The 12,993-nt window shown below is 41.8% G+C and overlaps 2 protein-coding genes across 2 annotated transcripts; one reads left to right on the top strand and one right to left on the bottom strand.

Annotated features, from left to right (window-relative positions):
- Positions 1-2,219: 2,219 nt before the first annotated feature.
- Positions 2,220-8,746, bottom strand: LOC123079254 (RHOMBOID-like protein 12, mitochondrial). Its single transcript, XM_044501989.1, has 8 exons — positions 8,285-8,746; positions 8,086-8,200; positions 7,884-8,003; positions 4,061-4,171; positions 3,900-3,938; positions 3,494-3,598; positions 3,359-3,400; positions 2,220-2,718 (listed from the first exon to the last, which is right to left on the bottom strand). The coding sequence occupies exons 1-8, from the start codon at positions 8,638-8,640 to the stop codon at positions 2,629-2,631; spliced, it is 978 nt and encodes a 325-aa protein (XP_044357924.1). The 5' UTR covers positions 8,641-8,746; the 3' UTR covers positions 2,220-2,628.
- A 193-nt stretch (positions 8,747-8,939) lies between these two features.
- Positions 8,940-12,449, top strand: LOC123079253 (uncharacterized protein C9orf85 homolog). Its single transcript, XM_044501988.1, has 8 exons — positions 8,940-9,138; positions 9,228-9,310; positions 9,407-9,445; positions 9,544-9,596; positions 9,690-9,753; positions 9,874-9,916; positions 10,002-10,049; positions 12,140-12,449. The coding sequence occupies exons 1-8, from the start codon at positions 9,058-9,060 to the stop codon at positions 12,302-12,304; spliced, it is 576 nt and encodes a 191-aa protein (XP_044357923.1). The 5' UTR covers positions 8,940-9,057; the 3' UTR covers positions 12,305-12,449.
- The last annotated feature ends 544 nt before the right edge of the window (positions 12,450-12,993 follow it).

The raw sequence follows: 12,993 nt of genomic DNA, 5'->3' as shown, positions 1-12,993 counted from the left end.
TCTCATCCGGGACTCCGAACAACATTCGGTCACCAACATACATAACCCATATAATACTATATCGGCAACGAACGTTAAGCGTGCGGACCCTACGGGTTCGAGAATGATGTAGACATGACCGAGACACTTCTCCTGTGAATAACCAATAGCGGGACCTGGATGCCCATATTGGTTCCTACATATTCTACGAAGATCTTTATCGGTCGAACCTTTATGACAACATACGTAGTTTCCTTTGTCCGTCGATATGTTACTTGCCCAAGATTCGATCATTGGTATCTCCATACCTAGTTCGGTCTCGTTACCGGTAAGTCTCTTTACTCGTTCCGTAATGCATCATCTTGTAACTAACTCCTTAGTCACTTTGCTTGCAAGCTTCTTGTGATGTTGTATTACCGAGAGGGCCCAGAGATACCTTTCCATCATACGGAATGACAAATCCCAATCTCAATCAATGCCAAATGAACAGTCACCTTCGGAGATACCAGTAGAGCACCTTTATGATCACCCAGTTATGAAGTGACGTTTGATACACACAAGGCATCCTCCGGAGTCCAGGAGTTGCATTGTCTCATGACCGCAGGAACATGTATTTGACATTAAGAAAGCAGTAGCAATAAACTAAACGATCATATGCTATGCTAACGGATGAGTCTTGTCCATCACATCATTCTCCTAATGATGTGATACCGTTATCAAACGACAACTCATGTCTATGGTCAGGAAACCTTAACCATCTTTTGATCAACGAGCTAGTCTAGTAGAGGCTTACTAGGGACTTGTTATTTGTTTATGTATTCATACATGTATTTAAGTTTCCGATCAATACAATTATAGCATGAATAATAAACCTTTATCATGATTAAGGAAATATAATAATAACCATTTTATTATTGCCTCTAGGACATATTTCCAACATTGATAACATCACTTGACCATATCATCCATGTAGTGCTCTCCCATTGCAATGCACACCGGTCCCTGAGCTGAGGACATTAGAATATATTTTTTCCGTTGCAATGAACGGACACATTTACTATAAAATATAAGTGGAATAAGAGAGGGAATAGATGATCGTGTTATATTAGTTTAGAAGGCATAGCAACGCACAGGCTTCTAGCTATATATCTTTATTTATTTGGTAGTGGTAGTAGCAATGGAGCATAGCAATCCATTGGCGAGCGAGCGGTTGAATTGCTGCTGGTGTGCATTGTGCTTGGGCCTGTCCGCTTGGACCAACCATGGGATGAAATTGAGCGAGTTAGTAAATGTTGTTTCTCTGTTTTGTTCTTAGTTTAATTATATGTGATGTATTGTGAGTCGGATGTGACATTGATGTAGAGAGCCTGGATTAGGAAAACCGAGAGGCGAAGATACTTGATGAAGGCAGGAAATGCACAGTAAAAAAGGCAACAATATCGTCTTCTGTATGTCCCCATTGTAATTCACAAGGCAACCCTCTGGTGCAAGAGACCATCACACTGGAAGACAGGCCGATGAACGTCTTTGCTCCAGAATTCTTGGAAATTCTTTTATCTCTACCACACATGTTATATGTCTACTATATCTGCTCTGACTAAGTTTTACATCTTGCGAGTCCTGTTCGCTACTTCTCCTTAGCGAACGCACGGGCATGTTTCCTATGATTTATTAATTAGACCAATGGCATTTTGTATTTAATCAGTGGCAATTTGAACACTTTTTGTTGCATGTTTAAATTCAAGGTCATTTTGCCATGTCCTTTTTATTAAAGGGATGGCAACTTTTTTGCATGTTTTTTAGCTGCAAATCCCAGCCTAAGGCCTGATAACTGCTCAAACTGGGCCTGTTTGTGACCCATTTTTTCCTGCGCGCCGACTGGCATGTGCTCACGCGGGGTTTAGTTCACTCCAACCCCCTCGCATATTTGCAAAACACAAAGCCCGTCACTAACTTCGATTGTACCATTTGGACCATCGAGTGGCAACAGCAGAAAACAAAACGATCTCAGGTATCCATGAACAGGTTCCTTAACCATTCCATCTTTACTACCTGCACGTCCTGATCTTACCTGCTTTGTAATGGCACATGTCCAGTCATAACTGCATTCAAATTCAGCCTAGCGAGGTAAATAACACTATAGCAACGGGAGGGCCGAATTGGATTTGAAAAAAGAACATTTTTGGCACGCAGGAGCGTGTGCTCCCAGGAGCCAAATTGGATATCCGTATAGCAACCGATATTGCAATCTAGTTGTGGTATGTTATTGCGCCTGCAAGCTGCAATAATAAGATTGTAAATTCCGGGAGCCAAATTGGATATCCACAAGAACGCTCCCGGGCGCGCGTGCTCCCGGGAGCCAAATTGGATATCTGTATAGCAACCGATATTGCAATCTAGTTGTGGTATGTTATTGCTCCTGCAAGCTGCAATAATAAGATTGTAAATTCCGGCCAATCAGTTGGCAATATCTGCCATGATGCTATCTAGAATTTGTTTGAGGAGTTCTAGATCAGAAACTTGGATGATAAGCAGCAGAGTATTCCCTCCACCCACAAGAACTTTCTCGGGTAACAACAAATTTCAAACGGAGAGACCACCAGCTGGGGAAAGTCGGTCGGATTTGCTCCATATGAACAAGCTGCATGATCAGATCCAGCCCTTCCTAATTCGAGCCCACACAAGAGCAGCCACTAGGGTACCCCCTAAATGAGAAGCACCTGATGTCTGACCCTGACCCTGAAAATTCGAACATGCATCAGTTAGCCTTAAGACCAGGTAAGCACGACAAGCACAAAGAATTCATTTGTTATCACAAATAATATTTGCTTAGAAGAGCATCAAAGATATTCAGAGAAACAAGAAGAAGCTGAAGATGTCCTATAGAATGAGATACTCAAGGAATTATACATGTGGCATAGCTCGACTGCGATACTATATGGATCACAATGCCAGACCAGTGATTACCTTCAACTACATTCATCTCAGCATAGGATAAAATGCAATTATAGGACAAAAAGGTACAAAGATAGAAGACAAGCCAGGAAAGACTACAGCCAAAAAGATACCACATGGTTTATAATCAGCAAATTATTCAACCAGACATTTAGAATTATTCCAATCACCGTAGACATGAATATTGATTCATATATGTTTCAACCCCAGGTTGGTTTAAAACCAGGAATTGTGCAGGTAGGTAACACACAAACACTCAGAAATGCAATGAACAAACTTTCAAGCAATGAACAAATGAAAGTAACAGTGCCCTGAAACTCTTGTAGAAAACTGATAGTTGATGAGCATGAGCAACAGAGTGGCACTGATAACATTCACTTATGCGAAGAATACCTAACAGAGAGTTAACTAAAATTTTGTATACCTTGTTCACCCTCCACAAATCAAGACCAATCCAAGCAACCCCCTGAAATATATAAAGTCAAAAGAAATTATGCTCTCATTTCCTAGCACCCACATGCTTTGCCGAATTTTACAAGGGAAACTAAAAAATCCTCACCACTAAGGCAGCTGGAACAGGAATGACCATGTAAAGGTAGATTAGTCCCTTTGGTTTGAGAAAAATGTGAAGAAGCACAATGGCATTAACTGCAGCACTTGCACCCTGAGTGACATGAATAAAAAAGGTCATGTTTGGTGTGCAACAACTAAATAGGAACATTTATATGTACAATATCACTGATAGGTGATAATGCTCATTTGGTGGTTTTACATTATATTACAGGTAAATCACCATATCACCCCAGATTGCCACATTTACCTTCTAATTAACTATGTGTAGGTATAAGATGATAAATAATTGGTTGGTTGGCAACATTTACTGCTTATATGAGATACTATTCCTTCTTTCATAATCAATACCAAGGAAAATGAACTGTTTGAAGTTGGAACAAGAAATCACGTACAAGCGCGTTACTTCTTAACACGTCCCATCCCGCATAAATCTGCAAGGAAAGGGTTACTTGCTAAATTAGGAATACTATCAGGAAACTTTAATCAATAATTTCAATTCGATGCAGGGTTCTTCAAGGGTCAATCCTACGTAATCATTCCCACAGTACGTTACCTGTCTCCTTGGAGCTATAAAAGCCTTATCTACCAAGAAGAATGTGGATCCAACAAGTGCTCCTGCTATGTACAGCTTCAACAGAAAAGCAGGGCCAAACGCGCTCGAAATCTGATGCAAACAGAAAATGAAAGCAAATCAGGGAGTGATTGTTTGGTAATAATTTCAAAATGAAAGGAAATAAATGGTCACTACAAAAACACGGGATAAGTATTCCCTGGTATTGGAGAAGGGAATTGTTGTCGGAATAGCTTAATCCTACCCGTTATACCAGCCTAGTCAAACATGGCATCTACGTAGCAAATTGTCAAAGTCAAATCAAATCAACGGAAGTTCAAGCAACTAGTCGTCGACAACAGGTCAAAGGAAGATGAGCTAAAAAGAGGATGAAGACCCAAGAAAAAGCAGCCCATTAGCTGGAGGGTTGTGTGGGCTAGTACAGCATGGACCATGCACCACCCCCTTTTTCCCAAGTCCACCATGGATTAGCGGACTAAACCTTTTGCCTATGTAAGCCCCCCCCCCCCCCCCCAAACCGGCATGTAACCATTCACACTTAGTTGAAAAGAACTCAAGAGGAGAGACCTCTAAGGGGCCCAAGGAGGACTTCGATAAAGGTGTCAGATCCGAGAAATCTCGAATGGCTCAGAATGACGACAGGAAGGGGAGCTTTGAGGTGCCCATGTTTTCGACCCAAGCCACTAGTCGAGCACTTCTCTCACCAAACCTTTTTGGACACCCAGTCCCTTCTAGCATGCAGGTGCATACACATTAATTACAGACTTCTGAGTACTTGATTGACTCATTGCTCTAAACTCTCCATGAATCTATATCCCGAATTGAATGCTGAATTGAAGCTTTTATGCGTATATGTGATATGGACTGCATTGGCTTATGACTATGCTAGAATAAGGATGAGATAAAATTGAATGAATTGAATGGAAAATATCTCAGAGTTTTGCTATTCCTAATTGAATAGAAGTCATCTATTTAATAATCGGGCAGAAAGCGGCCATCAACTCAAACTCTTTAATTATGCTGGCTTGAACTATCACTTCTATTTTTGCATTGGAATTGTATTCTATATTACCATACATGGCACTTAACCACAAACCACCATATAAGAGTGGACAAATGATTGTGCATTGCATTTACTGGATTTTCCTAGAGATACAGAGTCCGACGATGACCTCAGAGGCATACACACAAACACAAGAATATTCTTGAAATCAGTGCCGAACAAAGAAACTTTTCATAGTCTGGGCATAGCAGAAGCCAAAGTGTCCAGAGTTCAACCGTTTTGTTCAAGTCATCATGAAATTTTACTTGCGTCATAATGCCAACAAGCCTAGCGTCCAAGGAAATTTGTGACCTCATGCAAGGATACAACACGCTTTCACTCCTAAGAATATTTTTGTGTTATAGAATATATAGGAGTATTATAGTTGAAGCATACATACAATTATACAAATTATAAGCGAAAGAAAACATCTTGTGGAATACACTTGCTTAGAAGAAAAGGTAACATCAATTTTTGGAAACTTTAAACTGATATAATTTGAACTGAAGTTACTAAGTTAGCTATTCAGATTCATAAATTCATAGCAAAAGATTATAAAAATACTTTCACTTACAATATTCGAGATACCTATCTGTGATGGACAAAAAGAGTACATAGATTATGTAGGACTTAGAGGTCTCATATACAAGATCCTGCATTCTTTCAAAAAGGAGAAAACAGCAAGCCCTCCATTTGTATTATATATGGCCTGGTTTGTGTTACTGATAGAACATTGTGTGTGTATTCCAATTTGATTTGTGTCACCTGCCATCAATAATAATAAAAACTGAAATGCCCTCATCTTTTATAGATGGAAGACATGTGCATGTCTTCTAATTAGATCTACCCCTGAAATATAATACATATGTCTAATTAAGCCACACCTGTAGAAATAGTTATGTACTCCCTCCATCCCATAATGTAAGACGTTTTTTGACACTACACTAGTGTCAAAAAGCGTCTTACATTATGGGACGGAGGGAGTATCTTCTGATTAGATCTATCCCTGAAATATAATACATATGTCTAATTAAGCCACACCTGTAGAAATAGTTATGTACAATATAATAACAAACAATAACCAATGCAAATTTACAAATGCATTCTAAAAGTTTATTTCCAAAGTGGTTGCACAGATTCTTATGTCCTTCTCCCATGTCACTTGAACCAACATTGGTTTATGTATACATTTCAGTTAAGTTGATCCGTGAAATCTTATGGCAGACAGACCACATACATGTCCAAATAAGCAACTGCAATTGGGACACTAATCTATATATATACCTACTAATAACGGGACTAGTGTTTCTGGCCATCCATCATGCATTTTTACAGAAAACCCCCTTATGTTTCGAAGAATCAACCCGCAGTCCTATTTTAAGTGGCAAAACGAATCGTTTTTCTGATTTTGCCAAAAAAAACTACACTTTCAGGTAATTAAGCCACATTTTACTTTTAAGTGACAAAACGAATCATTTTTGCTTTTTTTACAAAACCACCATGTCTTTTATGGTAATTAACCTGCAGTCCACCTAGAACAATTTTTTTTAAAATATCCATATCTTTTAAACCATAATTCCAATTTTAACATGTTATGTATGAAATTTGATTAGAAAAATGTGTAGAATCCGAATATGATGTTATTTTACCTCTTAACCTTTTTTAAAATGCTATTTAGAGTGCAACTTTAATCAATAGCGCACGATCCGTCTTTCTTTCGTACCAGCACCAATCTGGATTGCAAGTGAACACCTAGACATTAGACAAACAAAATTGGAGACGAAAGAAACCTAGCAAGGGAGAAAAAAACTAATCTTATGCCAAGAGTGAGACGGCTTAGGATTACCACATTCAAACGCGTTGTGGTTCTGTAAGCACTATGATCATCGTATGCGAGAATGGGACGACGGACAAACAGCAACACAGATGGGATGTCATGTTGAAATAAAGAACATGGACCTATTGGGGTCTTGACTCATGCTTATTGGGTTACGGCCTTGCGGGCATGTGGTATCATTTTCTCCCGTTGCAACGCACGGGCTCTTTTGCTAGTAATATATTAATTTCGAAAGCATGAGTCTCAATAAGATACATTGATCAGGCACCACAATTTTGGTGAAACAATTGCTTATAACCGCAACACAAGTATACAACTGGAAAATGACACAGGTAGATTGGAAATAAAGGACACATGCTCAAAGCTAATCAGAAATTGAACACATAAATATAATTATTTTACCATATGGTTATTAACAAACTAATAATGCAGAATTTTTTAATAACATATTTTTATAATGCTTGTAAGTTATCTACTTTTATGTTTCTACTTCCTACAAGCTTCCTCCATAGTAAAGTTAATCCAAAACTTCTTTGTGAATTCGTTTCAAAGTCGCTAGCCCCTGCGGGCACGTGGGTTGGCGACTAGTATTCTAATCCAACAGAAGGGTCCAGTGCACAAAAGCATTTTATTAACCATACATTATTGCGACTATTTCTTGGTCATGTCTCAGTTTTAACTTCAACAAGATGATGTTGGTGTGAAAAGAACATAGATAAGCTAATGTCACATGGTTGGGGAAGTAAATAGTATGTTACACACCTTTTACATTGGATTTTCAGGAAGTGTAGGTGAGCATGTTTGATGTTTTACCACAAGGTGGTGCACTCAGGGGAAACTAGGTATGTATGTATGTGCACTGTACTCATATCACATACAAAGCATGTTTCCGCAATGCAACAATGGACAAAGAGTGAACTTCTTACATTTGAACCGAAGAAGTAGAGACTCATCATATTGCCGAAGAGGTGACCTGAGTCATAGTGGCTGAAGGCATTAGTGAGCAATGTGTGCAACCGCCCGCTCTTGAGATTGTCCAGCGAAATCTGCTCATCGCAACATTCATCAAATTACACTTCAACAACCACTTGTGAAATCAAAGTAAGGTCCTTTTGATTGATCACTAACCGAGAAATGATCCCTCATGAAATCCGGACTGGCCATTTGCCAGAGCATGAAGACGGCCACATTCGCGCCCATAAGCATCAACACCATCCCGTCCGCTGATGGTAGCCAGCGCCCCCTTCAGGAGACACGAAAATCAAAATGACCAAACAACCCAAAACTTCCCCGTGTAATAAAGTCGTACCACCAGCCAAAACCTCACCAGGGTACGCGGCGGAGGAATGTGGAGGACGAAGAGAGCAAGCCCGGGGACCGCCTCCGCTGCAGCGAGAAGAGCTCAAGCGACCCGGCGGCGCGCGCGGTCAGCCACCGCTTGGCGGCGGCCCGGGCGGCCGACGCAACGGCCGCCGCGCTCACCGGCAGGAGCGTTCCGGCGCTGCCTGGGCTGCGCCAGAGGGAGTGTGACAGCGGGCAGCGGGAGGCGGCTACTGGCGGGGAGGCGCAGTGGAGGAGGCGGCTGTGGGGGTTGGCTAGGGGTCTGGGTTTGGGGATGGCGCTGCGGACGGCTTGCTGCGCGAGGATGGCCTGGAACTGCGGCAGCCTCCTGCGCATCGCCATTTCTGCTTCCACCAAGGCACGGGCTGGCTGGCTGCCTGCCTCCGCCGCCGACTCCCCGACCTCGGGCGGTAGCCGCCGGTACGGTTTTGATTCCCTTCCGGTCTCCGACTATGGGGGGAGGTTGGGACCGACCTGCAGTCTATATCGCTGACTGGAACAAATGGGCCGTGAGATTATTGGGCCCATGTTTTCCGGAGCCTAGTGCGAGTTTAATGTCGCTCCAGGCTTGGGCTGAAGCCCATTAGACGTAGTTGTTGGATCCGAGATCGCACCGTATGTGACATAGCCGGTGGCGCCGAAGCCCATTAGACATAGCCACAGGGATACGCCCGCAGCCGCCGTGGCAAAGGTTTTAGGGGTAAGCAGAGAGGACTCCCGGCGGCGGCGCGAAGCGGAGAGAGAGAGAGGGGCAGAGAGATGTCGAAGCGAGCTGGTCCCCCGAAGCACCAGAACACCTACGCATGGAAGCCCAACCTCGGCCGGAAGATCAACGAGACCGTAAGCCGGCCACCCGCCTCCCTTCCCCGTCTTCTCTTTTCCGTTCTTGTGGGACCTAACCGCCGCAATCATCGCCGCTGCTCGCGCAGGAGCCCGGGGGCAGGTTCCGGCCTCTGTCGGAGATCACCGGCGTCTGCCAGCGCTGCCGGGACCAAATCGACTGGAAGCGCAAGTATGGGGTTCTCCCCCCTTAGTTATATTCATTCATTATTAGGTCGTTCGCTTACTTGTGTTCCTCGGCCTGATCTGTTCGTCTCTTCTTTTGCAGATACGGCAAGTACAAGCCAATTGTTGAGCCTGCAAAATGGTAGCTTTCTTGCCCGACTGGTTACCGCATAGTATTTGGGAACGGTTGTAAGAGGGGATTGTGATGGATGCTTATGGTTTTCTTTTTTATTTTTGCAGCCAGAAGTGCAGTAAAAGAAACGTCCGGCAGGCATACCACAACGTCTGCACTGGTGAATATCGGCTACCCGGCGATGTCTCTTGTTACGGTAGTGCTGGTGTGCCGTTTGATTGTCACTGATATGTGTGATCTCTGCTCAATGCAGGTTGCTCCAAGGAGCTTGGGATTTGTGCCAAGTGCTGCACCTCTGTTAAGCAGCTTGTTGGAAGGTGATCCCCGCTACTTCATTTTGTTGTTACACTAGTACCATTGTGGCTACACCGTGGCTGGAATTTGTACTGTGTTTTATTTTATTTTACATGTTGTAACGATTCAGTGTTGTCTTGTAGGGATGCTGAGGAAGCAAACAGTGAGCGCAAAGAACTAGAGGAGGTTTGATTCTTCTATATTGGAAGAGGATTGTTGTGAACCTTAAGAAATCCATTTGTTTTGTGCTGACCGGTGAATTGTTTTATAGGCCATCAGATATGCTAGGGAGAGGGAACGACGGACACTTCTTCGCCTTGTGAGTACTTGCTACTTAATTCTTCTTGCTGGATAAATTTAATTTCAATGCACTTACGCTTCTGTGTATGCTCTCCTTGTTGCTAGTTCTAAACTGGCCTAAGAAGCCTATAAGCCTGAAATATGAATAAAGGACCCCCTCTATTCTTCTGGAAATTTGAACTACAGGAAAACTTGAGGGGTATAAAACAGACTTTCCTTAATCCACCTCACGAACTAGATAGAAGGTTCCATCCCTCAATGTTGAGCCTAGCACAAAAGGATAATCATTCTAAATTTTCCTTTTGCATGCAAATGAAGGAGAATCCTAGTACTAACCCTCTGATCTTTAGCTTGGATGAGCGTGTTTAACATAACTGGTTCTTTCTTCTTGTCTTTAAAAGAAGAATGGCTTCATTTGTTGCACCTGTTAAACTAAACTCTAAATATATTGCACTTAAATTTTCATCTCCTATATTGTAGTATGTCGTTATATCATTACTCATATAGTCATACGGGTTCAGTTATATAAATTGTATACATGATGAAATTCTGTTCACATAAATTTAGCAGAAACCCTATTGCACAGAAATCAAAACATACCGGTTTGCTCATAGTTATAATAAATTCACTCGTCATATGAGCAAAACCTCAAGTATTCGGTATTCCTCATATGCCCTTGATCTTCCCTTCTATATCTTTTTGGGATGCATTGTGATATTGGTCAGGTGACATTAGTAGCATTCTTAGAATAGGAATAGGTGCCTGGTCGTGGTATTTACGTTTCAACTAAATGAAAATGCACACCTTGTATTCTGGTTCACAATGTTATGTACATGATTTTTTTGATTTCAAAGATATAGCATGAGAACTTGAAATGAAGCATGTGATATTCCAGTTTTATTGGACTATTCAAGTTCCAACTCTTTGCATAGATATCTTCATATTTAATCTGTCGGCCTTGTAAAACTTTATATTAATAAATAGCTGCAGTTGCTGTGCAAATGGAAATAGTTAGGCTTTTTTACATTTGTAGGAACTTGTGACATGAGCTTGGCCTCATGGAAAAATCATTCGTACTGCAGACATCTCTATTCAAACTCCAGCAAAATTCACGAGTAGCTTTCTTAAGGGTCATTCTGACACATTCATGTGTTTCTGTTCGGTCAGCAACCGATGACATCCCAATCCCACATTTTTGTTATGCCTATTTTTGTAGAAATTTGCATCATTAAGGTTTATAAGCACATATCTAGAGATCTTTACTGTGCAATTCATTATTACCAAACATGGAAATATAAAGAACTGGTGGAAGTTCGAAGTTCCAGCAGTGTCTTGAAACAATTTGACCGGAAATTATCTGTTAGAAGATAGTCCTGGAGGAATAAGCATTCCTGCAATAAGAGGAAAAAAAACTTAAGATGCTCATAGCTGACAATAACGACTATGTTACTACTGTAAGTAATTTGCAGTTTTAAACCTCACGAAATCCTCTATTTGATGCATATATGTCTGCTATTAAATTCAATCTTCAGTCTTCCTGTCGTCTGGTTTTGCACACTGCTGGCATTCATTCTGTGTAAAGTGACTGCATAAGTGACCATATTGATTTTTCTTGATTGTACGTCAACATTGCTCTAAATCCACCTTTTTGTTCCTGGGGTCCATTTGGGTAAGGTTCCGTTCGCTGAAGTAGTAGGAGGATCCATACTGCTAACTTCATAGCATTCTACCATTAGTTGTACGTCTATCTGCTGTTGAAAATTGAACTGAGTGCCTGTATGGATAACAGTGGATTCTCCTAGCATGGGTCTTCTTCTATTTGCCCTTGGAAATATACAGGAAAACACTATTTGGTCTCTTCTGTGAACTGTTATTGACCCCCCCCCCCCCCCCCCAAACCACCATACATGACATGTGACATTCTTCTTTGAAATATCAATACTTAAGAACTTGCAAGTGGAATAAGATTCTCAATGTCATTCGAAATATCAGTTACATGAACTGAAACTCCGGTTCAGTGTGCTCCTTTTTATTTGAGTAACTGGGTTAAATCTTTACAGTATTTTTTCTTCTTCCTGGCATATTCATTAGGTTAATTATTTCTTGCAGATGAACAAAAACAAGGATGAGAGCGGGCCATCAGTCCCAAAGATTGCAGACCGAGATCGGGAAGGCGACCTTTTCCCTGTTGCATCCCTGGACGAATATGCTGAACAGGCTGTACAGAAGGATGAGTCTGATGAAGAAGATGCCAGGGATTTTGTGAAAGATTAACTTGGCAAGGTTTGGCACTGTATAAGGATATTTAGTTTTGTGCACAGACGCTCTTTCCAGGTGTTCCAACTCACCGGAGAAATGCTGATACTTGTTTTACCAGATATATATATTTCTGTTTATCAGATCTTATTTTGACCAGTGAGCTTACGACGCCTTCCCAGTTATGTTATGCTTCTTCCTAATAAGTGTAGGATTCTGAAGCTGTATTATTACATGAGTGGTATATATTGCTGCTGCTGGTTTACCTCTTGTTAGACCGCGCGCTAAAAACTAGTTTGCCGCGCGCCGTTCGCCTGGTTTTGCGCGGCCGCTGGCTCCAACAGCCACGCTAAAATGCAACGCGCGCGTCTCGTCGGGGCATTGCATATATGGCATTTTGGTCACAAAATGGATTTGAAAACATTCAAAATGCAATGAACATGACATATAAATTTTCACACAAACAAGTTGATAAATAAAAGTTCATCTTCGGAAGTTCATGCCCACAAGTTCATCCAACCAAGTTCAAAATGCAAACCAAGTTCAAGACACAAACGAAAGACACATCAATCCTCCTCCTCGTCTTCATCCTCATCTTCGTCGATGTTCCTTTGCCGTCTGCCGCCTTGTTCTTCTTCGCCGATGCCTTGCCCTTCTTCGAGCGCGCCGCATTGGGGAGCTTCGAGGGGGGCGCCGGCGCGACGCCA

Source organism: Triticum aestivum, chromosome 3D (genome assembly GCF_018294505.1).
Source record: "Triticum aestivum cultivar Chinese Spring chromosome 3D, IWGSC CS RefSeq v2.1, whole genome shotgun sequence".
Lineage (NCBI taxonomy): Eukaryota > Viridiplantae > Streptophyta > Magnoliopsida > Poales > Poaceae > Triticum > Triticum aestivum.
This window is presented reverse-complemented; position numbering and strand designations above follow the sequence as displayed.

Coding starts and splice junctions, on each gene's coding strand:
- LOC123079254 (XM_044501989.1), bottom strand. CDS start 8,640: ATGGCGATGCGCAGGAGGCTGCCGCAGTTCCAGGCCATCCTCGCGCAG. Junction 3,599..3,899: donor TGTTAAGAAGTAACGCGCTT/GTACGTGATTTC, acceptor CATGTCACTCAG/GGTGCAAGTGCTGCAGTTAA. Junction 3,401..3,493: donor CTGTTCCAGCTGCCTTAGTG/GTGAGGATTTTT, acceptor TATATATTTCAG/GGGGTTGCTTGGATTGGTCT.
- LOC123079253 (XM_044501988.1), top strand. CDS start 9,058: ATGTCGAAGCGAGCTGGTCCCCCGAAGCACCAGAACACCTACGCATGG. Junction 9,446..9,543: donor ATTGTTGAGCCTGCAAAATG/GTAGCTTTCTTG, acceptor TTATTTTTGCAG/CCAGAAGTGCAGTAAAAGAA. Junction 9,754..9,873: donor GTTAAGCAGCTTGTTGGAAG/GTGATCCCCGCT, acceptor GTTGTCTTGTAG/GGATGCTGAGGAAGCAAACA.